Here is a 26,546-nt window from a genome sequence, read left to right as displayed (position 1 = left end):
TAATTATTACAGTCTGATGTCTTTACACTTTCTTCAGCACATGCAAAGTGATTCAAAGGAAACGGCATCTGCAACCAATAGGGAGCCATCTGCATTTTGTGTGAGCTCGTCCCAACAGCTGATGCTCCAGCTGTGCAATGTACCTGTTGATTTATTCATTAATTATTCTACAGCTATCATCATAACGCACATTGTAATCCAAACAAACAGTAAAAGATAATGGTAGCACCAAGGGAAACTGTAATTGTCTGATCTGAGAGACAGGGACTTTATTTGGGAAAGGATGTTCAGTGGTGCTCAAACTGTCAGACTTTCGGTCATTTACTTTTCCAAGATGAAACTCAAGTCACTGAATTAAGGGGACATTTGCTCATTAGCTCAATTTACCATCGTGATCGACAAGAGACATATCATCAAGTTAATTGGCTGCTCAGACGTCAACATGTTCTTGAAGACATAACACCTTAACACCTACTCATACTGTGTGTCTCTTTTTTGTTCTCTTTCCTGTCTTTTCCTTCCTCTTCATCATTAGATGGTGGTTCTGATGGACCCCATGGAGGACCCGGACGACATCCTGCGTGCCAACCGCTCCAGGGAGAAAACCTACATGTTTGATGTGGCGTTCGACTACTCAGCCAGTCAGGTAGAAAAGCACATTTTTCAAATAGAAAAATACACATTTTAGTGTTTTGGCTTGTTATAAACCGTAAATAAAATCTAAACATATGCCGCACATTATTTGAGTCCCTACAAATATTTTTCTCCATCTTGTGCAGGATGAGGTGTACCGAGCTACCACCAAAGGGCTGATTGAGGGCCTCATTTCAGGCTACAATGCCACCGTGTTTGCCTACGGACCCACAGGTTTGTGTGTGTGTGTGTGAGTGTGTGTTTGTGTGTGTTGCTCTAACCCACAGAGTTAACTGAGTACTCTGTCTGAACAGAAGTGTATCATCTACCAATTACATGTGTTAGCTCTTGATGCAGAAACTCTGGTCAACAGTAGAAGGGTGAGTCACTGAAAACACCTAGCTTTAAGCATTTCGCTTTTTTGGTGTGTTTTGGTTCAGAATCACGTATTTATTATTTAGTTACCGATAAGCAGAGATGGCAAAAGTACACACATCCTTTACTCAAGTAGAAGTACAGATACTCGTGTTTAAAAATACTCTAGTAGAAGTACTGACTAAACTTCTTTATTGGCTTCGAAATGAAAGTACTCATAACTATCAGCTGTTTTCTTTTTTGAGTAACTGACCTCACTTTATATTAATAGAACAATAATGTCATTGTTAGCTAATGAATGTTTCCATGCTGAACAACGGCAACATGACAACGTTTTCATTGGTCCCTCTTCTTTAGAGAAGACCAGGAAATGATGGATACACGGATCGTGTTCAAATCAATAGGCACGCGATGACTCTAAATAATAATGATCACGCCACCAAACACACATTCAAACTAAAGTAACAATTTGGAAAATGTAAGAAGTAGAAAGTCCAGGTATTTGTGTTAAAAATATAAGAAGTAAAAGTAAAAAGTCGTCAGAAAAATAAGTAGTGGAGTAAAGTACTGATACCAGACAAATGTACTTAAGTACAGTAACAAAGTATTTGTACTCCACTACTTCCCACCTCTGCTGATAAGTATGATATTTTCAAAATTGCATTAAAGGTGGGGTACATGTAGGTAATTTTGGAGAAACCGGCTTGAGATCGCAAGAATTTGAAAATACACAACCGGGAAAAATCTGCCACTTCCTTACAGAGCCCCTCCTCCAACACACACGAACGCGCACATGACCAATGAGGGCACGAGATAAGTTTGTGCACAGATGGAAGGCTGACAGGCAGGTAGGCCATCCAGTTACTTTAGCCGGGCCGGCTAAAATGATTGGTCGTGCTTTTTACAGTACTACGACTTCCACAGATGACATTTTTGTATGGATTTGTTGTCAAAGCACTTCAGATATTCATTGCTATCGGGATGTTAAGAGCATTACATGGAATATAACAAGAAGTCTGTCTCGAGCCGGTTTCTCAAACGTACCTACCCCACCTTTAACTCCTTCTTTTTTAAACTTTTAACCACTAGATTGACTCATTATCACCTTGTTAATATTCTTATTTAAACGTTTTCCGTTTCTGTTTCCAGGTTGTGGGAAGACATACACCATGTTGGGGACGGACAAGGAGCCGGGCATCTACGTCCGAACGTTAAACGACCTGTTCCGTGCCATTGAGGAGACAAGTGACGACATGCTGTACAGCGTCTCCATGTCCTATCTCGAGGTACAGATTCCATCTTCCACAACTTATCTCTAGACACTTATTCTCAACACTAAAATACTCATTCTGTTAAAGCAGTAGTGATGCAAAATAGATCCTCATTACCCTGAATCAGGGCTCCAAAGGTTACAGCCATTAACTTGATTGCTCACTAAGAGTTTAAAGATTCACATCTGAATTGTTTTTATCTCCGTTTCTGTCAGCGACACAATTAGAACTCCTTCTTTCTCCGTCATCTGTTCACACTGATAAGATCTGAGGTTGTTAGCTAATGCCAATTGCAGCCAGGTGTCCATTACTTTTGCCTGGCATTCGTTTCACATCTGAAATGACCCGAGCTAACATCCACAGCGCTGACGAGAAGCCCAGACACGGATAAAAAGACTTTTCAGAACGTGTTAAATCCACACTAGTATATGTGTGTTGTTATACGCGTGTTTATTTTTTATATCTTGTCTTGCTGCCTTTTTTATTTCTATTAAAAACTACTTTGAATTGTCTTCTAAATTGCTTTTGAAAGGCGCTATACCAGTTAATTTGCCTTGTCAAAAACAATTAAGGCTATTTTGTGTTACCTTCTTTCTTCTTCTAAAGGCAAAAGATCACAGGCTTAAAACATCAGTGCCACTTCAATGAATCAAACATTTTGTACATTTGTATTCTGAGCAGATATAACAGTGCGTTGCTTTTCTCTCTTTTATATTCTTAGAATACAAACACAGACTATTGAGTGATGGTTTTCTCTCATATGTGCTGTGGACTATGGTCTGTAGTGTTTACATTGTGTTTCATTGAACCTTTTTTCACAGATAAATATACAAGACGAATTGAGGCAAAGCATTGAATCATTTGAACTTTTTGTCAGACCTTTTCGATGAAGTTGAGCATAGTTGCATGAATTTATATTGCAGAGGGGGCAGCAATAATGACCCTAATAGACCTTTACTCCAAATGAGTGAAGAGGTTTATTTTGAATTCTCATTATCTTTGATTTCATCACAGTGAGTAACCGTGCTGTAGGTGTAGAGGTGATTGTGTTTGGGTGAGGAGTGATCTGTAGTCCTGGTGGCTTAGTGATTATCTGCCTTTGTCACTGCATGATGCTGCCACTGATAGGCCCGCGGGCTGATGATGGCGGTTTCTCTGCGTGCCTGCTGGCTGCGGTTCCAAACCTCATTACTGAGAAGCAGGTACAGCTCAGACTGAGTGTTTGATGACAAAGCCCTTAATAGCACTGGATATAATGGAGCTGGTTCATCTGACTCGGATAGCAGTAACCAAGCCTCTTTGGTGTGGCTTATAGTGTTTCCACTAAAAGAGGTCACTTTTGGCTTTTCTTGACTTTATTGGTCAATTTGAAGTTTGTATAATCATACTTATCTATTTTCAGCTTTTACTCTGTAGGTAGCAGAGTTTTATAATACAGGCAATATTATATTGTGTGGAATTTTCCTTAATCAGAATCTAGTTTCGCTCCCAAAGTCATTTTGAAAGGGATGGCAGCATGAATATAGAGAAGAATGACTCTGTTAAAAAGTATTCTGTCAGGAAAGCAAAAGAGAAAGCAAGCGGAACAAAGACAGATTCGAAAGATAAATATACCCTTGTACAAAACGAAAAATTAGCCTTTATCTGAAAATGAAAATGTTTTTTTTTTCCAGCAACTAAACAATTACTGGGTACCTATTTTGCCTGCCGGGCAGAGGATTAGCTTCAGACATGGACATTTCGTTTTGTGTTTTCAGGGCCAAACACTGTAATTATATTTAATGATTGACATCGTGTTTGAAGCTCTGCTCTTTAGTAGCTGCCAGAGTAAAAATTTCCCATTAAAGTGACAACCATAGAACCTGAATGTGCTGACCTGTATTGAACTCTCCGGGATCAATCCTGACACAAGTGTATGTGTGTGACGTGTGTGTTTACTGTTTCCAGGGAGCAATCTGTTGCCACCGCTGCCTCGCCACAAAGAGGTTAAACGCCATTTTACAGCCTGACTGAGCCAAATGCGCACATCTGCTCCCTTTCTTCTTCAAATCACTCTCTCTTTCACACGTGCAATCTCTAAAACACAGAAACACATAGGGTGAATGCAAATAAATAAACTGTGTGCGGATAAAAAAAGGCACATGTTATTCTTTACCTTTCACATGCACACGTTGCTCCCTCTCCCTTCTCTTTTATGTTTTATTTTATTTCCCACGTCTTCTCACACCAGGAACCTCAATGGAAGAAAAAAACGTTTTAACTACTGTATGCTGGCCTCACGGGCGTCATTGGGGTTGTTTTACAAACAAATAATTAATGACATTCTCACTGTACTTTGTGTTAGTGCTGATAACGAATGTTACCATGATAAACTCTGACATTGAACATTTTACCTGCTTAACATCTAAATCTCAGTGTTCTCTTTTTTAACATGTGAGAATGCTGACATTCAACATTAGCCCAAAGCACCATCAGCAGTGTTGGAAGAATTACAAAAAACAAGTACAAGTAAAAGTCCTGATTTCAAAATGTTACTTGCTGTAAGTAAAAGTACAAAAGTATTAGGATTAGTACAAAATGTAAAACAATACTCTCCACAATGGCCCATTTCATAATAACATAAAGTATAGCATTATTATAAGCTGTGCACTTCAAGTATTAACAGCAAACATACTTTTTGTTCAAAGTATTATATTATTGTGTTTAATTGATCCTGTTTTTATTCATGTAAGAGTAGTTATTTAGATATGTGAAAGGCTGTGTATATTAGTACAGTAGCATGTGTTTTTCATATGTAGAAAGTAACTATGAGTGTTAAATAAATGTAGAGGAGTAAAAAGTAAAATATTGGCTTTCAAAGTGTAATAGAGTAGAAGTTTAAAGTATTATTACATGGAAATACTTAAGCAAAGTACAAATATGTCAAAACAAGTACAATTATTGAGTAAATGTACTTAGTTACTTTTCACCACTGACCTATCCACCTGGCTGTGTAGGTAACAGCTCCCCCTTTCAGAGTTTGTGGCTGAAGTCAGTTTGACAAATAAAAACTGTCCTCACAGCTTCGACCTAACAGCTTTGATGTCCAGTGCCCTTTTCCAGGATGTCACTTCCTGCACATAGCTTTTATGTAGTTTGAGGGGCTTTTGCAGCACCATCAAAGTCAGTTCAAAATTGCTTTTTGAGAAATAAAAGCACTGAAGACGACTAATGAAAGCCTGCCACCCAAATTGGTGTGGTTTCAAAATGACAAGTTGCTGAACATATAGCACTTGAAGATCTTTTACCAGGTTCGGGGCTTGAAAGCCTGAATGGAGCATTTTCAGAGGACATCAAGCACCTCCAGTTGATGTTTGACTGTAACTCTAAGGAACATAACTTAATGCGCTTTACTTGGTTTATTTTGATGCTGCATTCAGCTGTTAATTTATTATTTCTATCCATGTCTTTTTAGATCTACAACGAGATGATCCGTGACCTGTTGAACCCCTCCTCGGGCTTCTTGGACCTGAGAGAAGACTCCAAAGGAGTGATTCAGGTGGCTGGCATCACAGAGGTGTCTACCATCAATGCACAAGAGGTTAGACAATCCACCTTACCCTGCATGTTCTCATTCATTTCAATGAAGACATTCTAATTACAACAAGTCTGCCTTTGTGTTTTCAGATCATGGAATTACTGATGAGGGGCAACAAGCAGCGCACGCAAGAGCCGACCGCCGCCAACCAGACGTCGTCCCGCTCCCACGCTGTGCTGCAGGTGGCCGTGAAGCAGCAGAGCCGGTGTCGAGACGTCCTGCAGGAAGTCCGCTTTGCACGCCTCTTCATGATCGACCTCGCCGGATCCGAACGAGCGGCACAGGTGTGTGTTTACATCCCCAGTCAGGAGGAGAGTCATTGGCGGAAATTACGTTTTACAGGTGTTTTTGTTTGCAGATTTCTACGTGGTTGCAAACACTTCTGTAAAACCATTCTGCTAAACTGAAGTTCAAAGACTGTGTTTGTAAATCCCTTTTAAGTCTGTATGGACACATTATACATGTCCAACCTGAAAAGGCTTTGCTTTGTGAGAGTCTGCTCACTGGGGATGCTTGGCAGCCCATCTTTACAACAGACCAGAGGACTGTGGTTCCCATAAACCTCAGGACACTTTAATGAAAGCCCCTTTATATCTGCCATTACGGCCCACTATGCACTTAATTAAACTCCAACCTTTTGGCAAATGGGATGACGTTAAAGTGCAACACAATGCTTTGCAGTTTCACCAAAGAAAAGTAAAAGCTGTGGAGTGGAAAGTATGTGTATTTCCACTTTATACTCCACTTTTTGACAACTTTAAATACTTTTCAAATTAAGATTTGACATACAAACATTAACGTTAACATCTCGCCAAGCTTCAACAATGAAATATAACTTGCACATATATGAATCACCTACAATAAACATATATATAGTATAGCATTAAATTCCAGGAAACATTTGCTGCATTGGGTACTTTTCAGTTCTCATAATAGCTACTTTCTTATACTGAGGAAAGTCTGGATTTACCCAAACATATTTGTTTATTCCTTTAACCAGGTCGACTGTAACCATCATGATGTCATTTTCCCTTTCTCTCTGTGATCTTTGAAGGAAGGTTTATTTCCTGAAACATTGATATTTTTAGCATTATTACTTCTTTGACATTTTTTTGCAAGTGACAGGCAAAGTAAAAAAAAATGACATGCAGTATCTACATGCCCTTTTAGAAAGTTTTACGAAAGAAGTCGAATGACGACTGAAGTTGGTAAGGACTTTCATGATTGCCAAATAAATCACAGCCAGTTCCGTGCCGTTGGCTGCTCGGTAGAGAAATGTGTCTCTGGTGTCTCACAGGTGCAGTCGATACTTCTGTAGAGAAGAGCAGGACTGTGTGTCAGACAGGGAAAATAACTACCTGTGAGCCCATTACTTTAAATCTTTTGCACTGACCTTCTCTTTTCAAGCACTCTAGTGAGGATTTTAAAAAGTATTTGTTCAGTTTGTTGCTGGAATTTTTTTTGAGTTGACTCTGCTTTTGTTGGCAGATGAGTGGCTTGTTATTTATGCCATGTTAACACTGCCACCTCACCGCACATCATGAGAACAACATGCAAACGAACAGTGAGGGAGAGCACTTACTTAACATGGAGTCCTTTTGAGAGGCCTTGCTATTGATGAACAGCACATGTGGCCTCCATTAAGAATTGAGCTGAACAAGAGTTTTGTCACTTGAAGCAGCTTTGAACATTGTCTGTGCTCCTAAAGAAGAAGAGTGAAAGTGAAAGTTAGGGAGGTAATGCCATCTCCTGGGCAAGGATGGAAAATTGAAAGAAATCCAAGAGCCGTATTTAGAGTAGGATGCCTTGGAGGTAAAGTCCTTAAAGCCCCTGAAAATGTTTAAATAATTAAATGATGCTCTGCTATGTTGAATACGTGTGACTCGTGTTAAAGAAAACACTGATTGGTATTATTTTTTTGGGTGTAAAATCAATGAGAAGGGGACAGATAAAAAAACTCAAACATAAATGACTGTGTTCATGTTGGATCACATTGCCTATGGTAACAAGTTGATAAAGAAGTTATTTTGGTCATTAAGCTGCTGACATTAAAGTTACTGGTTGCCATTTAGCCTCAACCTGTGTTTCATGTTTCACCCCTCCCTGTATGTCCCTTCATTTCAGCTGTTTACTCTAACAATAAGACCATGGAATGCACAGCTAATGTATATGTTTTCTCACACACATCTGTCTATCTATCAGACTCAGAATAGGGGTCAGCGATTGAAAGAGGGGGCCCACATCAACCGCTCTCTCCTCGCTTTGGGCAACTGCATCAACGCCCTGAGCGAAAAAAATGGGAGCAAGTACGTCAACTACCGAGACAGCAAGTTGACTCGATTACTGAAGGTACAGCAATATCATTTATAGGGAACAAACTGTAGAAAATACCCTCACTGTATGTGGTCATTCAGAAGTTATTTATGTATTATTAATTATTCTGATGGCTTTGATTGACAGGACTCGCTGGGCGGGAACAGCCGGACGGTCATGATCGCACACATTAGCCCCGCCTCCGTGGCTTTTGAGGAGTCTCGTAACACGCTGGCGTACGCTGACCGTGCCAAAAGCATACGCACACGGGTGAGAACTCACATTTCATCTTTACTCCTTATCTCTCTCTACTACTCGTAAAATTAGAAAGGACTGGATTTCTTGATACAATGAAATGTTTCATATAAATACTCCTTCACTGTAAAACGTCTTTGATTGGCAGTATCTTGCAATTTGTTTTAATTGTGTAGGTCCCACTGCACCTATATCTTTGTAAAGTAGATTGTTAAGGTTTATTAAGACCATGTATTGCTATTTCAGTGTTGTAGTTCAGGACCAAATTAAGCTGCTTGGTTCGAATTTTAAGAGCCATGTAAATATCTAAAGTATTCTAATCCTTGTATTTCTCATCACTGTGTGCTTCAGGTTAAGAGGAACCTGATACATGTGTCATACCACATTGCCCAGTACACCAACATCATCTCAGACCTGCGCTGCGAGATCCAGCGTCTCAAGAAGAAGATTGCAGATCAGGCGAGCCGCCAGCTCAACTCAGACCGGGCTGACATCCGCCATGTGCAGGGTAAAGTCTTTTCCACTCCGCCTCCTGCACTACATGAAGAATATCTGCTCTAAAATAAATATTCTACACTGCTGTTTCCTTACTCCTCGCTTTTCATCGTCACCTTTCCTCACCTCTCGTAGCTGAGGTCCAGGCCCACTCCAGCCAGCAGAGTCGGGCGGAGATGGACCAGCTGAGGGAGCAGCTCTTAGATGCCTTCCGCCAACAGATGGAGATCAGGAGGAGCCTGATGGAGCTGGAAAACAACAACATGGAGATCCAGATCGACACCTCCAAACACCTGTTAACTATTGCAGAGTCAGTGTTAACATATCTTCCCTATCTGATAGCAAACATACAGTCATCTCTAAAAACAGAGGACAGAATTATCAACCAGATGACATATCATTATTCATGGCAGTTTAAATGTTTGTTTATCTTTCTTCACTCAGCTGGGAGCAGGAGCGGAGTAGACGCAGGAGGAAGTGGCGGGCTGAAAGGAGGAAGGAAAGTGTTAATAAGGATGAAAGTGAGAAGGACTCTGATTCCTCCGAGTCTCCTCCTGACAGCACAGAGACCCAGGAGGTGGCTATGGCCCGGGAAAACCTTGTTACACTCATGGCAGAACAGAAAAGGATCCACAAACAGAAGGTAGAGGAGACATCTATTAGATACCAAGCGCTGTATTATTATACCTTATAAACAAAACAAAGTGTCTCATACCGTTCTTCTCATCCTCAAGGCATTACACGAGCGCAGATTTCTGGAGCTTAGGGATCGGGCCCGGCGGTTGGAGGAGCTGCTGCCACGGCGGGTGAGCTCAGAGGAGCAGCGGGAGGTTCTGTGTCTCCTCTGCAAGGTCCACGAGCTGGAGATCGAGAACACAGAGATGCAGTCCCACGCACTGCTCAAAGACAACGTCATCCGGCACAAAAACGTTGTGGTGCAGCGCTTCGAGCAGCACAGACACCTGTGTGACGAGATCATACAGCAGCAGAGGCAGTTCATTGATGGTGGGTATGGCAGCAATAACTCCAAAAACTGTTTAGCCCTTATACATCAAAAAAAGTTATCAGAAATGCCTGTGTCAAAAAACTGTCATACTGTAAGCAATGATTTCTATGTATTTTTATTTGTTGTGCCATGTCAGATTATTAAAATATAATAAATATAAAATGTGCAAACAAAAAATATGCAATTATTTGGATAGAAAACATTCCAAACTTCTGTTGGTTCCCGTTGCTCAGCCTTAAGGACGTTCTGCTTTCGTTGCTGTTAGATAATAGTAAACCTTATATATCGGGGCTCTGAAATGTTTGTTCGACAAAACAAGGCATTTGATGACAATGCCTGAAAGTAATCAGTAGATTAACTGAAATAGAATAGTCGGTTGTTAATTTACCTGAACTGTATGTGTGTGTGTTTGTGTTCCAGACCACAGTCTGCTCGTCCCTCCACACCTCCAGGAGCTGTATGAGATCTACATGAGGCAGCTAGATGAGAGGAAGCTGGACCGAGCCATGGCCCTGGATAAGGTGACCATCAGACACACCATCAAGGTAAGTCAAATGTATTTAAACTAGATGATACAAACATATGGTTGTCCGTACGAATATCATCACTTATAATTCCTCACAATTATTTCAGGAGGGCTCTCTACCAAAGATCACCCTGCCTGGTCAGGGTCGCGACAACACGCAGGACATGGACTCAGACCAGGAGAGTGTACGCAACATGTGCTCTGATAACAGGCGAGGCCAAGCCAAAATCCGTAGACACACTCTGCCCCCCATCCTGCACGAGCCTGAGCTGTAAGGGCACATCTGGTTCATATGTTTCTGTTCAACAGCTGATTTTATATAAACAGCAAAAGTCACAAAATGTACATATTACAAAAAGTTAATTTCTCCATTTGTTCTATTTTTTTTTCTGTCAGCGACAATAACAGAGTTTTCAAGAGCAGCCCTCATGCCAGGCAGTTGAAAAACTTATCTGTAATGACCCCCCTTCCTATCCACATCAACGGCAAGGGTAACAGAGAGGTGAGGACTTTTCTAACTCTACTTATAATGAGCAGCATTCGCTCCGACTCATTCCATTTCAATAGCTGTCCCTGAGAGGTGCCTGGTGCTGTGAATTAATACAGCTGAGCTGCGTCAGGTGTTGCTTTTGACTTCAAGCCATACGAATTCCTCTTTAAATTATACTCACATATATATTCCCTCAACAACTTCATTTGCAGCCCACGCACCCGCACAATGGAGAGCTGTCATGAGTATTCTCTCTCAACTCTCAGAAGGATATCTTTGTACGGATAAAGCTAACAGTACATTTTCAAAGATTCATCTGCAAATTATTTTCAAAATTAAGTGATTCATCGTTTGGTTTGTAAAATGTCACAAAATATAGATTAATGTCCATCCCAGCTTCTCAAAGTCCAAGGTGTTTACATAGCCAGTCCAAAACAATCATTTTGAGAGGCTTAAAACTAAATTGTATGACATTTTTGCAAATAATACATGTTTTCATCTTTAAGAGGCCTTTTAGAAGACAAGTAAAAAAAAGTATTGAAATGTAAGGAACATTTCTGCAAAATTACAATTCACCACCTGGTCCGTCCTGTTTTTTGATTAATTAAATATCCATAAAATATTTTATACAAAAAGTATTTATAAAAGTAAGGCACGGACCGTAAATTAACTCAATGATCAAAAAAAACGTGTCCCTGAAGTTAAAGAGATGGGAACCACTGAGCTAGTCGACTAATGGATGCAGCTCTACATATTGGTTCCAGGTTTAAGGTAATATTACCTCCATCTCATTTCCTCTTGTGTCAATGAGTCAGCAGTGTGACTCATAGACGAAATGAGAAAGAGTTATGAATGCTAGAATCCAAGTGCCCTATTCAAAGAAACATGTCATTTCTGAGAGGTACAGAGTTGATTCAGATGGCTCTCAACATGAACCTGACTGAAAGCAAAGTGACTCTTTGACCACCTCTGGCTCTCATGTCTGCAGCTGCAGCCTCTGGCCCCTGAGAGCTCTCTGAGCTGCACCCACAGCATCAGCAGCCACCTCGACTCGTCCCCCGAGAGCAGCGAGGCTGGGGCGGAGGTCGCCCTGACTCGAACAGGTAAGATAACAGAATATATTCAGGAGAGGTTAGTGGAGCGACAAAAAATATCATTAATGAATTGAGAATGTTCAACTTATAGTCTTTTAGCACATACAAATATGATATGAAATTAATCTTTTTCAATCTCTGAACAGTTAGCTGTGCCCATAAAATGTATTTTTTTCTTAAGTAGCCTTTAATGTGTGATACAGTGGGTCAAACATAAATCCCTGTGTCTCTGCAGAGCGGCAGCAAATCCTGAAAGGGGTCCAGAACATCGTAGTAAAAGCAGCCCGTCGTCGCTCCAAAGCCCTGGAGGCGGACTCGTTACGGTTACCCCCTCCGCCCTCCCCTCTGGACCCCAAGAAGCAGAAGAGCAGCCTCTCTTTGAGTGAGGCCGCCCCCAGAGGTTTGCCGATGCGACGCGGCAGGCAGCCCAGCCCTGAGCTCAGACACGCCACCTCGGACGACAACCTGTCCAGCAGTACGGGGGAGGGGCCTGGCCTGCAGGTGACCTGGACGCGCCCACGCAACCGCCAGGTCCCGATCAAAAACCAGACGCCCCGAGAGGCGGACTTTGAGGCTCGCCGCAAGAAGAGGCGTTCCCGCTCTTTCGAGGTCACTGGTCAAGCAGTGAGTATTTTCCAAAGGATGCATGCACAGGAGACAATGATGTATTAACATGAAATATTAATGCAGAACAAACAAAGCAGCCATTTCTTTATGGCCGTTAAGGGTAAGAAAAATTCAGGCAAATGGCAAACAGCCTCAATAGACCATATCAGGTTGTGACATTGCTCAAGGATGAACTGAGCAAACCTAAAACTAAAACTAAGATGTTTTTTGGCCACATCCCAGTAATGCATAATGCTGATCATGACACTTTCACACAAGATTCCTTAAAGTATAATAAGGTGTAATAATGTTTTATGTGGGACGACAAATGTGTTTAATAATTAATAGAGGCTTCCTTTAATATTTTAATTAGCTTAGTAAAATCGAAGCAAATTGAATGAGTAACATTTTAGTACAAAATAAGAAAAGCATGATATAATTTCTCCCTCTTCTTGTTTACAGCTGCCTCAAACAAAGACAACCACAGCTCAGAGGTTCCGCCCTCTGGACAGCACATCAGACCCCCATCTCCACAACAACGGGCCCCCACAGGCTCCCATGCTCCGCCCCCAGTTCAGAGGGGTCCCTCCTCTCGCCAAAATCAGGGCACACCACAACATCCATCAAACAGGTGAACCACCTTCACTGCCAATGTAAACCAAGTATTGTCCTCAGTAACAAGTTTGTATTGAGTATATTTTTTATGTTCCTTTCTTTTTACAGGCTCAAACACAGAGCCCTCCACAGCCCACATGAATAACCTGAAGCGGGGATCCCAGCTGCGGCAGCCCCAGCCCCTCCTCTACATCACCACCACAGGGACCGGGGCGCAGCGCACACGCAGACACTGAGCCAGCACCCCAATTTATCCTCAACACCAGCACTAACACCCAAACCAGCCCCCCAGCCCAGCATTTAACCCCTGAGTGACCGACATCAGGCAGGACTGTGAGGCAGTATGACTGAGACACCTCCACGCAGGTCTCCTCTGTGCTTTGCTGTGGACACTGAGCAGCGGGCCATCAGCCTGCAGACGCCAAAGATTGTTCAACATAAAGTTCTGTTCGGTTCTGTCCAGTGTTTCCACTTTAGCTTGCTGTCGTGCTAAATTGTGTTTGGTATCCTCAGGTCAGGATAACGTCAAGCTCACTATGAATGCAACATTGTACTAATGTTTGTGCGTTATGAGAATATATGGTTTGGTAATGTTCAGTGCATGTGATAAGGGCCAGCATTGAGTTAATGGGGAATCATTAATGACTTTGTAATGGCAATGTAAAAACTGCATAACAGGAAGTGGTCCCACATCAAATTGTTTCAGTATCTTGTAGTGGCGTCCCGATTTAATGACACGCTCATATTTCAGTTAAAAAATCTTCTTGATTGTTGTGCCCGTCTGGATTCAAACTCAATGTTGTGTTCTCACACGCCCGGGGTTGATGCCTTCTCTTACCCAAACATGACTGTTTAATGTCATGTCTGTTTGTGTAGATGTATAGTACCACAAGTTGCTTTTCAAGAGTAGTTGGCTGTTTTTAATGAAATATTTAACTGTTGCCTTTACTTGTATTTTGTTGTCATCAACATTGTTTTCCTAATTACTACTTTCTATGCTTTATTTTGTACATTTTTTTTTATTTGTACCTAAATAAATTCAAAGAAGATGAGAAATGTTGCTCCTTGTTTCTCTGGTACAAACCCATTATTAATTGGCTCCATTTAAAAACACTTTGATTGCAGCCAATGAAAATGCGGGACCAGGATTAAAATGAGTGTCAGTTTGTAATTGTATTTTTCTAAATAATGAATCTGTGCAAATGAATAGTCTCGCATCTGTTACCATGACATTTCTTAGTCATTTCTACAGCAAAAAATGTTTACTCACATTATGCTTTCTGCTAATTGGATGTAATATTCTAAAACGTCCCCTAGAGGGTGAACAGTCACATATGGGCTGAAGAAATTCAGCATCCAAAGGAAAGTAGGCAATCTGATGGACCATTTCTGCACATTTGTTATCCTAAAAGAGGAATTTGAGCTGTTATCCAGCTTGTTTTAGCATTTATTATTCAATTTGGAGGATTATAGTCATTGTATGGCTGATATTGAAAGTTGCATGTCCTATTTAGGATTAGGATTGTTTTGAGTCCTTAAATCTAGCATGGGCACCCTCGCCTGCACATATAATTGTACAGTAATCACAAATGCGTGTACATTTTATGAGTGAAAGGGCGATTTTATATATAAGGGTGTTCGCATCACTTGTCAAACTGTTTCTTCCATACTGCTGCACCAAATGCAAAGTATCTTTAAGTAAGTATATAATTTTGCAAATGGTTATGTACGCACTTATATACTTGAAATAGACTTCGATATATTTGTGTATGAAAACACTTGTGAAATAAGTCCGACAGGAAAAAAAAGAATATTTTCATCCCATTGTATATGAAAAAGACTACGTCGGAAATCCCGCCTCCTCTGAACTACTGACGGCATTCCTAACCAATGAGGAGTCACATACTTCAAGATTGATGTGTCAATCGACCAATCAGCGGAGAGATTACGGCTCTCGGGCGGTAGTGCACGTACAGCTGATTTGCAACCCGCCGAAGCCACAGCGTAGAAGGAGGGAAAATGTCGCTGGTGTCGATACGGACCGTTCTAGGATCAGTGGCCTTTTAAGAAAACTCTGACGGCAGTTTGGTGAGTGGGGCAGCCGTCACTAGTTGCATCTTAGGTTAGCGGTTACATTTGGGCAGTCCCGTCCAGAACCGCTATAGTTTATCCCGTTTTGTGCAAAGTTTCGGGCCTGCCGTTTAGAAAAACCCAACAGCAGCCGCCCATGGCAGCCATGATGAATGTTAGTTACGATAAATGAAGCATTGTTGATATAATGCGTCGATAGTTGATAAGGTTAGCTTTTATGTCAGCTTTTTCCTTATAAATTAATCCTACAATTCAAAATCAGCAACTGTGGTTATTAAATGTTTCCAAAATGAAGGAAAGTTTTCTTGTTGAATGATATAATCGAAAGTTATTCATTTGTACACCAGAGCTGCACATTCTGAGCGCGAGAATTAAAAAGAGTAATTACTGTAGGCCTATATGTATATATACAGTCTATGCCATTGTAATCAAGCGTGTTTAGCATGGGCTGATTCTCTGCGCAATTTATAACTATATACAATTATATACTATATTTTTTAATTACATTTTATTGCGTGGTTACTTGGACAGTGACAGGATACTAAGTTGTTCTGAAATAGATATCCTGTTTATACGTCTCGTCCCAATCTCTTCTTTCAGCACTGGCTGCGAGTAAAACAGACAGCAGGAGTGATGTTGACACAGAAGCTGACCTTTTTAACTTGCCTGCTTAGCCCTTTGCAAGGTCCAATTTAAACACATGCCATGCCAGGCGTACATTTTCCTTTTGTATGGTGCGTAATTCACCTGAATGGGTTTTTCTCACCGAGAAAATCAGATTCCTGCTGTGTCTTTTTCATTCGATGAATACAATTAAAAAATATGTAGTGTCATTGTGACCCTGACTTCTACCAAACCACATTTACGTAAACTCACTTTGGACTCACTTGATTTTTCTTGTTCTCCAGATAACACTAACTCTTTCTTTATCCCTGTTCAACCTCTATTCATACTTTTGCACATGTTCCATCATGGGCTTGTATTTGATAAAAACATCTAGTAAAGTCTAAAGAGAATAACATTGAAAAGGAACACAATTAGATGACCAGGACCAAGTATCAATGGTGTTATTGGTGATTTGTATTCACATTTGTTTAAAACAATTTATGTTTGTATATAGTTATTTTACATGTGTAAAATTTGAAATACTGCAGTCTAAAAAGAAAAGTCCTGGATTCAAAAAGGTTACCAATGTATAAGTGTTTGCATATAGCCTAATACGAGAAATTCAATTACTCATTATGCAGAACAGCTCAAATCAAAATATAAATAATTGAACTGGATTATAATTATGGATGTGTTCATCACTTAATGTTGTAGCTGGGTTAGGCTAACAACATTCGGTACAAAATCCTTTTGCCTTTTACTATTCCAAAACCAAATCAGTAATTATGGGTGAGTTCTCCGAAAACAATTATTATCATAGCTTCTAATGGATTGACTTTGACTTTCCCACAGGCGAGTTAGTAATTATAATGTTATTTATTTATTATAGATTAGTATCATAATTAATAAAGTCAACAGAGCTTTCATTTTGAATGTGAAGCAGCTCAGTGAGAAAATTAGAAATGATTTGGTACTAACCAGGTTTTTACTATGTTCTTCTTTCAGAATGAATCCTCTGCTGTGATGTTTCCATGAAGGATAACACGCTTCCTGATACTGCACAGAAAGTGGAACGCTCTAACAGTTTCAAAGTGGGAGGTTTATCTGTACTGTAGGGAGAGTCAGTTTACGTTTCCTTGTTGTCTAGTCAGCTTCAGCTATAACAATTTAAGAACAGAGGGGGATACTGTAACACTACATGGACCTCTAAGGTGACCTGATCTGATCATTAAAGCCTCTGGAGCCTCCTCCCTCAGCTAGAAAGGTCACATTTCAGCAAAGACATGGACCCAAATACTCGGGTGGTGGGCCTGGACGCCCAGGGGAACATGGTTTTCACCGTGGTCAAACCCGTAATGGGCATCTTCCAGGTGGCTTCAGAACAAACTGGCAATGTGGCACATGGCAGCATGGGACTCCAGGGTTTATCTGAAAGCACATTAATTCTCCCTCAGATGCAAGGCCAGCTTGACCAGAACCAGATGGAAATGCACCATTTACAGCCTCATATTCAGATGCCACAGATGCAGGTTTCTGCCCCAGAGCAGATAGAGGTTGTGCCCCAGAATCAGGACCCGCCTCCAAACTCAAGCACAAATCCACAATCTGCAACCCACATGCCTTTTGCTGAGGTGTCGTCACTTCTGGATCCCAACATGAAAGGATCTAAGGCTCGTAAGTGGCCAGATATGTAATTGAAAACATTGTACTTTTCAAGTTTAACGCATTTATGATTGACATTATTAAATACTATTAAGTCCATGCTGTGCTGATTCTCCTCCTACTGTCTTGATCTGTTTTAAGGGAAATATCTAATCTCGTATGATGAAATCAAGCGACGCCTGCAGGCCCCGGAGAAGATGTCTCTGCGCTCCCTGGCAGCGTACACTCGGGTCAGCAGAGGCCCGGCCAGCAAGAAAACTCTGCTGGAGTCACTGAATGTTCTCGGCCTCACACCAAGCACAACTACCTCTGTTTCTTCCTCTTTCTCCAAACTCACTGAAGGTGACACAGATCTGTTAAAGGATGTGTAAATGTGATGTTGCTAACAAGAAAGCAAAAGCCTTAACTGTGTTTTCATTTGTGTATGTGGTAAGGCGACACCCGAGCACTGTGTGACGATATGAAGGACTTTTCCCATGACTACATCGACTACAGCAACATGGCTAAACAACTCATCCCTGAGACCAACACAGTTCAACACTGGTCCAAAATAATTGAAACTAAGTACGTACTACATGTCCTCGTTATAACCTAGCCTTCAAGAAGTGTGGATAAAGACCGTAATAACACACTTTGTTTCCTTAGGAACCACCTGGAGGACATGAGGAAGTGTTTCATGGACCCGGTGAACAGCGGTGCGTTTGATAACGTCACTCACGGCCTGGGTCTCGGTATGTTGGACGCAGCCCTGGACATGGTCATTATGGTTATCGAGCAGCAGATCCGGATCCTGTCCGGCACAGCGGCATCAGACCCCGCTGACTCCGCTCCGCCAATGCGCCGTATCCGCAGGCGCCATCGAAAATCCCGCCCGAATGACATTGAGTCCCCTCACAAGGCGTCTGCTGGGGTCAACGAGAAAGGGAAGGTCATTTCGAAGGGCAAGGCTCGAGGCAAAGCCAGGAAGAAGATAAGTCAGGAGAGTGCAGCTGCTGTTCTGATGGAAACCCAAGCAGAGCAGTGCCAGCCGGATGATGCGCAGGGTAATGTCCTCACTCTGGTGTCTGTTGGATATGAGACTGTCTCCAGTGGGCTCAATACAACAGGGATAGTTGGACACAATGTCACATGACCAGTCCAAAGAACCAATTATAGTCCCATTCAAAGGGATGAAACACAGGCTCTGCACACTCTGTGAAAAGAGATCACAGCTATGGCGGGCTCAGCATCAACGTATTATGTTACATCTTGAAAAAAGACTTAAAGGAATAGTTGGATGTTTTTGGAAACGCTTTCCTGCAGAGCGTTAGATAAGAAGATTTATACCACTTTGTTGTCAGTCTGTATTCTAAACAAGTAGCTGGGAACAGCATGTGGTTAGCTTTACTTAAAGGCTGGAAACAGGTAAAAACACTTTAGTGTCTGACCAAAAATAACAAAATCCACCTGCCAGCAACTGAAAGTCCACCCAATTAACACCTGACATCATATTTGTTAGAACCACACACTCAAATCTGAAGTGTAAGTGGTTTTACGGTTTGGTATTGTGTCTTCTACTCTTATCTTGTACAGAATAAGTCATGTTCAGTGAGCCTTAGCAGTTCAGATTTAATTGAATTTGGACGAAGCTGTTTCCACTCTTCATGCTCAGCTAAGATAACGAGCTGCTACTACAGATTTAATTTACATAAATGAATGTGGTTTCAATCTTCTGGTCTAACTCTTGGTCAGGGCCGGACTGGGATAATAATTCAAGCAAGGAATCTTACATCAACCCGGGCCAATCCTCACATTTTCACAGACCTTGTACTTGAAATGTATTTTTCTGGGTACTGTTTATGCCAGTAAAATATGTTTTCGTTTTTATTTTGTTACTAAAGAAAAATCTGCCAAAAAAACCCCCCAACAAGGATAAAAACGTCTTCAGTTTAAAACATTCAACTGCACTTCAATAATCAATGCATCAGGAATAATTAGTTGATTTTTGAGCATTCTTGAAGTGTTCATTTGACACCAGGCATTTCCCTAGAGCTCTGATTGGACCTTCGTTGACGTAATGAAACTCTGTGTTAACGGAGACATAGCATTGATGTGTGGAAGCCATGTATGAATTAAATCAGAAAACAGAGTCAACTAGGGAGAGGAGTTGGGATATTATAGTGTGCTGTACCATCCCTGGTAGAACGTGTTTTTTAATACTCTCTTACTATTACATTGAACACTAATCCTGTCCCATGAGCAATTGTGCAGTATTAAGCAGTATGTCTCTTTTAATATTTTATTTTCATTTAGAAATGCAAAATGAAATGGGTAAATCAATAGCACATTTCCCTACCATCCCTTTAAGTGAATCCTGTGTTTATTTAGTAGCAGGTTTCATATATGTGTAGTCTAACTGAATGCAGTTAATCTTTTAAACTATGTTTTCAGTGAGAAAAAATTCAGATGTTTGTAGACATGTTGAACACTGAGGACCCTGCCTGTGCTCAGGTGTGCCGCTCATGATTTAGAACAGATAGTATCAGAGGTCTGGATTGTATTTTCTGATGGTGGTACAATGTCTCCCGTGTCCCTGTTGTATTTATTGGTTACATTTCCAATTGAAACTATTTTTGTTCTGTACTACATTGTTGATAAAACCTTTGTTTTGACTGGAATCTCAGGATTTGAGTAAAATATAAAGATTGGATTTTTATAACAAACTCTCGATGCTGTTATTGTCTTGCATTTAGCCGTGCCTAAATAGAGAATGGCTTCAGATAGAATTTAAAAGTGATTGCATTGTTTTGAGTTTTGGGGAGATTTCTTTTTTTTAAATCCAGACGTCAGAGATGGATCATATTCACTTATTAACAAATTGTAATGATGGGTCAAATTATCATTTATATTAGTTGAATTATATAGAGACATCTGGCTTAAGAGTTGCAGTACATCTTTGTTAAACATTTTAGGAAAAATGCCATCTAATAATACACTTGTGTACAAAAACGGATGCCAGTTTCCCACCTGTGTTGTTTCTCAGAATTACTCTAAGCTTGCAAGGCATTGTGGGAGATTTTAGGGTGGTAAGAATACAGCCAAGCACTAATACCTTAAATGCTCTCACACCGAGTACACACATGCACACCCAGGGAGGGGGGGGAGAGAGGAGCTTTAGGGAGGATTTGCTCGTATTAACCCTGAGAGTGGACAGGGCCAGACAGAGTACAAGGAAGACAGACTCAACAGGCGTGTAAACAGACATCTGTCTTATTTTGCACACGACAACAGGGCAGCAGTAAAGCGAGAGCCATGTGTAGGTTAAGTCGTTTCCTCAAATTAACAGCTAATGACTCCAAAGACCGACACAGCAAGAAAGAAAACTGAATATGTCGACCTGAGAAAGTTTCACCAGGAGATGGAGCAGAATGGGACACCCTAGTATGCCACCCACGTACAGCTACCCAAGTCCCTGCAGCAAGAAAAGTAGATCCAGCCAAATACAACCCTACACACCAAACGGTAAGTAGGGACGTATAGTTGATGATTTGATGTGAAGTTGATGTTAATACAGTAATGTTCATGCTTTATGTTAGCACATGGGACCTGCTTATGCAACCAGACGTATTGTTAGACAGAGAGCTACAAGTGTTTGTCCATTAGCCACACCCCCAAAGTGTGGCTCTGGGTCCAATTTGGAGGGACCATTTGTGGTAGTTTTGTTTTGAAGGTTTATGTCCTATGATAGCGTTGCAGCTTTCTACATACTATTAACTATTTTTATACCTCCATCATTAAAAAAATTCATGTTTTCTCACCATTCCACAACAGTCAGGATTAGGGGCGAAGGGTTACCTACAATACACAGAATATCATGATGTTATATATCATTGTAAAGCTTGGACTAAATCCGTTACCAGTCACATTTCCCTGACCCTGAGGACAACAGAATGTGATCTTTGGCCTTTAACACCCCGATCTGGCAGATCCTGAATACCCCTCTAATTCACTGCATAATTATATAATGTGCCTATAGATATTTCTTCACAAACATCTTCAAAAATATATATTTTACATGATTAAAAACAATCCAAGGTGTATATTTAGGGAGTGAAACATTCGATCGGTCAGTATACCACGTTGGTTGTGACTGAAATAACTTGCAACAGATAGCCATAAGACTTTGTAGACACATTTGTGGTCTCAAGAGGATGAAACCTACCAACGTTTGAGATCCACTGACTGTCTCAAAAACGAAATAACTATTGGATAGATTGATGCCCTCCTTGATGAACTTTAAAACCTTTTTAATATCTCAACATTTCATCATTAGATCAAAGTTTGAATTTGTCCAGTACCTTGGTTTATGACCAAATATTTGCTTAAATAATGACACACTCACCTTCCTCTGTTGTACGCTGTTTAGTGTTTATTAGCACGTTAGCATGCTGTGGTTGTTTTGAAAGTAGGATGTATAGAAATAAATCAGAGCACCACACAATTATTGAAATTACTTGCATGATTCTTCACTCCTTATTCATAGGGATTCCCATTGCTTTTAAACTCCCTATTGTATCATGTTGATGTGTTTATGAGCAGCCCTGCTTCTCTCTCACCTGTAATAACTTCAGATTATTCCCACGCACACAGAATCCTTTCCTTCTTTTCGCCCCGTTTGATAACTCTTAATACGTCTCCATTTCCCCAAATCTCTCTTCAGACAACCTGAACAATGCGCTGGGCTCTATCAGAGTCCTGGGGTTGGAACTGATCGCACACGAACTTGAACCACATCTGAACACAGTGCTGGCCAACATTAAGGAGAGGAGTGAGTTCATTCCATTCTTAACACTGTGATATATCACTAGTAATTGTATTCCAGACTGTGCTAATACTCAAGCCTAGACTTAACACTTCATACTACAGCACCAAATACATCAACACACGTCACAGAAATAACAAGTTTCCTTGTTGTTTTCTGGCCTTTCATTTGATGCTTATATTCCTGCTACCACATGCAATGTACATATTTATGTCTTTCCATACACCTATACAATTCATAAGACATAATTCCTCCCACTCCTAGTGGCAGCTTTATCATAAGAGCTCCCCATTTTAAAACCTGGAGCAAACCACACACCGGTGAGGGCTGAGAGGGGATCAGGTGTGTGACAGTTGTAAGTCCTCGCTAGACGCTAAGCTGTATTTGTGTCTCCCAGCAAAGAGCAGCAGGAGCATAGAGAAGCAGAGGAGGTAAAGGTGGGTTACAGAGATCACATTAACAGTGAGGCTGAAACAGATTCGATTCAGTTTGAAGATTAAAGACACACATCTTATCGATATTCTTGATATTTAAAGCCTCATAGTTCCTCGGCTGTGGCGTGTTAAATGACAGGATTATAACATGTTGTGTGTGACTGTGTTGTTTACATGTGTATTTCTGTGTGTGTCCAGAGAAAGGCGCTGCTGAGCAGGTAGTGATCAGTGGGATCTTGCCCATCCTGGCCCTTTCTCTGAGGAGCAGGGGGCCTCTCACTCTGCCCACCGCTAAACTTGTGGCTGAACTCGCCAAGGAGTGTAAGTTATTCAGACAGATCATTTATTAATACTTAGTTTCTTATTCAAGCCCTTGATTCTTAAAAGTACATTTCCTGTCAGTTGCCCTTAAGGCCTGCTTCTCTATTCTTTTATATCTTTTTACTGATGTGGTTTTATGTTAATTCATTGTTTGTTTGTTTCCTGTCAGCTGTGGTTCGTAAAGGTTTCGGTGATGCAGGTTTAGCTCCGGCTTTGCTGTCCGTGCTGACCAGTCTAGACCAAGAGCTGCTGCTTCACGCTGCAAGAGCCATCTCTCGCATGTCTTATGACAGCAGTGAGTACATGTCTTTAAAGGTTTCAATCTAATGCATCAGAATAGGAATCTGCTTCATTGGCTTTTCACACTAAAGGAATTTGCTTTGTTATTGCAAAAAATAAAAAGCAATAAAAGCACGATAGGGCGCCTTTAAAAGATAATAAAAAACAAATAAAAAAGATGTAGAATCAACATAAATATAGAATGCAAGGAAAAATACAATTACATAATTAAAGAAAATAAGTTTCAAAAATAAGTTCAAGAAACATAAAGAGTTAAAGAATACAAATAAGTTAAAAACAATTAAATGTACAAGAAACATACATTTATAAAAGAAGAACTCTAGAATACAAATATGATATAAACAATTTAAAATATGAACAAGAAACATAAATATCAGATAAAAGAGAAGAAAACAAAAATACAATAACATTCAGAAAATGTACAATCGCGAAATATTTGCAAGAAACATAAGTTAAGCATAGAATGAAAATACAATAAAAATACGGAAAAAACACTTAAATATCAGAATTATACAAACAAAATGGATAATACAAAAAAATATAACCATTCCCTTTTCCCCCCTTTTACATTTTTTTTTACATTATTCCAGTTTTTTTTTCAATTGCTATGAAGCTCTCTTACATCTAAACAACTATTTTTTATTTGGTTCTATGCCTCCAGCCAAGCTGCAGCACCTGCTGCTCCGTCGGGGTGCGGTGCCTCGCCTGGTCTCCATCCTGCTCCGCTTCCCTGACAAGGAGGCCCTGGAGGAAGTGTGCCTGCAGGCGCTCTGTAACATCAGCGGCATGGGAGTGGCAGAGGAAGCAGGCATGGTCTGGGAGAGGGGTGCATCTGTGAGGCCGGGGGAGACTGTCTTTCACAGCGTTTCTCCTCACACCTGTGATTTTGCCTCTTCTGTGACTCTGGTGTGTGTGTCTCAATGGGCCCCGGGTCAATATGCGGTCAACATTGAGGTCTTCCAGCGCTGCTCCTCCTCTTTCTGGAGCCTTCACGGGAACAAACGGAACGCTCGTTGTTTTCCTTTCTCCAGATTGGGAAGCTTTTCTAATCTGTTGAAGATTATCAAATTCTCTACAAGGAGTGTTCCTGGAACCAAAAGTCTGAGGAATCGCGTGTTTCACACTTTCCTCTGACAGCTTATAAAACTCTGAAGAAGGGACTACTACAACCTCTGTGAACACTTCACCAATTATGGAATTTTTACACCTTATACACTTTTTTAAAATATTTTGTCATATTCTCTAAATTGTTAAATGTTTCTTGTCTATTCCCGTTTACTTTTATCTGGCTGATGGCAATGTACATCCTCTCTGAACCACCTGTATTACTAGAGTTTAACACTAGATGGCATGCATGTGCTTTGTGGAGACACATGTTTGTGTGCATTGCAATGCTTAAGAAATAGAACACCAGTTTGTGACTTGCACACATGCCTATTCAGATGGACTGAACTTGATAATGACAAGCTGTCTGACTGCACATCTCAGTAGCTATTCTCAGATATTTACATGGATGTAATTGTGTTACTTTACCCTACTGTTGATGTCATAGTGTTGAATTGAGCGCTTGCTCTTTGACTGTAACTCTATTAAATACAAAGGCAGACACAAAGATAGACACAAGTGTATCTATCCCCTCTCTCAATCGTTCTCCTATTTCTCTTCCTCTAATTACCTCTCTTATTGCTTCCCTCCTGCTCCAGGCGTGCCAAAGCAGGGGCACGCCCTCTAATCAATTCTTACTTTATTACTCTGGGAGCCACTTAAATATTTCATTTGATAGAGAATAGGCTTTGGAATTATTTACAGGTGGACAATAGGCCCACACACCTATTCTTGATCTGGTAGATGACTGTACACTTGTTACACAGAGTACAGAGTGGAATAAAAACATATTTACACAAGAGCATTATGGACAAACTAGTAGGAAGCGATATTCTTATAAGGTGACAGACTGTAATTAGTGCATTAGCGGCTGTAGTATCTGGGAAAAACCTTTTTAATATCAAAACAACGTGTCTAGGATGGCAAGACTAATTCCTGTGAGACAAGGCCCAGGAACAATGCTAGAATTAAGAAGCTCAAACCTTTTGAACCGGAGCGAATATGTCGAGTCCAAGAAGTGTGCTGATTACTCTCAGCGAGTGCAGTTGACATGTTGGTTTTAAGGTTCGTGTAATGTCATCACAATTCAATTATAAAAACGCTGCTGGAAAAACAGAACCAAGTGAATATTAAATATGTAAATGTTTGATCTAATGTCCTTCTGTTTTGACAGCTTTTATGTTGGATACCTGTTTAAGCCCCTCATGTGTAGCCACATTCACAGCTGCCATAGCAGTGATTTCCCCAAAAGATATATCTCTCAATCTGTTTTTTAACAACAACTGATAATATTCTGAAGCTATTTCCAGAATAACCATCTAGATGAAAAAATATATCTGTCTGTTACATGATAAAATACATATTTTGAACACATTATCCAAGTTGTGCCTCTTTCTCCTAACAAAGTTGGCAGATCTCTAGACATTAAACATATCTTTGATTAATCAAAAAACAAAACAAAATTATGAACCCAAGTTAAACCTTGTATACATTGATTTTTGCATTTAAAGAGAACCCACACAGCTCTGTGAACACGACACTAAAGCTGGCTCCTCACATGCTTAGTCAAGCTAACTAACCAGCGAGGTCGCTAGCATGCAGAGCTTTTATAAGGCTAAACAAGTTAGAGTTGGATACTTTTTTCTGTCTACTTGGTTTATTTACATTGGATAATTCAGAATTTCTTTGATATTTGGTGTTGAGCTAGCTAACATGAGCTAATTAGCTAAATTTGGTAGCAGCAGTGGAGCTAGCTTGAAAGAGTCAAGTCATGTGATGCAGGTGAGTTTTAAAGGTCCCATGTCATGGCCATTTCTACTGATCATAATTCCATTGTTGTCCACTAGAATAGATTTAAATTGTTCAATGTTCCAAACTCACATTGGTTTCTCATACAGCATCTCTGTAAAGTATGTGTATTCACTCTCTGTCCTAAACGGCTTGTTGGAGGAAGAATCGATAACTCCACCC

At 40.5% G+C, this 26,546-nt stretch overlaps 3 protein-coding genes across 3 annotated transcripts in view; all 3 read left to right on the top strand.

Annotated features, from left to right (window-relative positions):
• The window catches only part of kif19 (kinesin family member 19), a 34,608-nt gene extending 20,232 nt beyond the window's left edge, over positions 1-14,376 (top strand). The window contains exons 3-20 of the mRNA XM_010789516.1: positions 536-646; positions 780-867; positions 2,158-2,294; positions 5,734-5,859; positions 5,946-6,140; positions 8,059-8,205; positions 8,317-8,439; positions 8,776-8,932; positions 9,055-9,229; positions 9,364-9,562; positions 9,654-9,924; positions 10,346-10,470; positions 10,559-10,722; positions 10,848-10,953; positions 11,930-12,044; positions 12,271-12,659; positions 13,104-13,272; positions 13,365-14,376. Of these exons, the coding sequence (XP_010787818.1) occupies positions 536-646; positions 780-867; positions 2,158-2,294; positions 5,734-5,859; positions 5,946-6,140; positions 8,059-8,205; positions 8,317-8,439; positions 8,776-8,932; positions 9,055-9,229; positions 9,364-9,562; positions 9,654-9,924; positions 10,346-10,470; positions 10,559-10,722; positions 10,848-10,953; positions 11,930-12,044; positions 12,271-12,659; positions 13,104-13,272; positions 13,365-13,492 (2,925 nt within the window). The 3' untranslated portion in view covers positions 13,493-14,376. The remainder of the gene's footprint in view (positions 1-535; positions 647-779; positions 868-2,157; positions 2,295-5,733; positions 5,860-5,945; positions 6,141-8,058; positions 8,206-8,316; positions 8,440-8,775; positions 8,933-9,054; positions 9,230-9,363; positions 9,563-9,653; positions 9,925-10,345; positions 10,471-10,558; positions 10,723-10,847; positions 10,954-11,929; positions 12,045-12,270; positions 12,660-13,103; positions 13,273-13,364) is intronic.
• Positions 14,377-15,235: 859 nt separating this feature from the next.
• On the top strand, positions 15,236-20,311 carry LOC104961255 (uncharacterized). Its single transcript, XM_010789515.1, has 5 exons — positions 15,236-15,344; positions 16,959-17,627; positions 17,757-17,957; positions 18,050-18,179; positions 18,261-20,311. Exons 2-5 carry the CDS (start codon positions 17,237-17,239, stop codon positions 18,745-18,747), a joined length of 1,209 nt encoding a protein of 402 aa, XP_010787817.1. The 5' UTR covers positions 15,236-15,344; positions 16,959-17,236; the 3' UTR covers positions 18,748-20,311.
• Positions 20,312-21,037: 726 nt separating this feature from the next.
• LOC104961257 (rap1 GTPase-GDP dissociation stimulator 1) lies at positions 21,038-24,605 on the top strand. Its single transcript, XM_010789518.1, has 5 exons — positions 21,038-21,116; positions 22,315-22,422; positions 23,049-23,171; positions 23,341-23,466; positions 24,133-24,605. Exons 1-5 carry the CDS (start codon positions 21,038-21,040, stop codon positions 24,603-24,605), a joined length of 909 nt encoding a protein of 302 aa, XP_010787820.1.
• The last annotated feature ends 1,941 nt before the right edge of the window (positions 24,606-26,546 follow it).

This window comes from Notothenia coriiceps, unplaced genomic scaffold (assembly GCF_000735185.1).
Source record: "Notothenia coriiceps isolate Sejong01 unplaced genomic scaffold, NC01 NC01_scaffold00032970, whole genome shotgun sequence".
In the NCBI taxonomy this organism is placed as follows: domain Eukaryota; kingdom Metazoa; phylum Chordata; class Actinopteri; order Perciformes; family Nototheniidae; genus Notothenia; species Notothenia coriiceps.
This window is presented reverse-complemented; position numbering and strand designations above follow the sequence as displayed.

Bases quoted from the DNA above. Each gene is read 5' to 3' on its own strand.
- LOC104961255 (XM_010789515.1), top strand. From the start codon at position 17,237: ATGGACCCAAATACTCGGGTGGTGGGCCTGGACGCCCAGGGGAACATG. The intron at 17,628-17,756 runs GTAAGTGGCCAG...ATCTGTTTTAAG, and splicing joins CATGAAAGGATCTAAGGCTC to GGAAATATCTAATCTCGTAT. The intron at 17,958-18,049 runs GTGACACAGATC...GTATGTGGTAAG, and splicing joins TTTCTCCAAACTCACTGAAG to GCGACACCCGAGCACTGTGT.
- LOC104961257 (XM_010789518.1), top strand. From the start codon at position 21,038: ATGCCACCCACGTACAGCTACCCAAGTCCCTGCAGCAAGAAAAGTAGA. The intron at 23,172-23,340 runs GTAAGTTATTCA...GTTTCCTGTCAG, and splicing joins GGCTGAACTCGCCAAGGAGT to CTGTGGTTCGTAAAGGTTTC. The intron at 23,467-24,132 runs GTGAGTACATGT...CTATGCCTCCAG, and splicing joins TCGCATGTCTTATGACAGCA to CCAAGCTGCAGCACCTGCTG.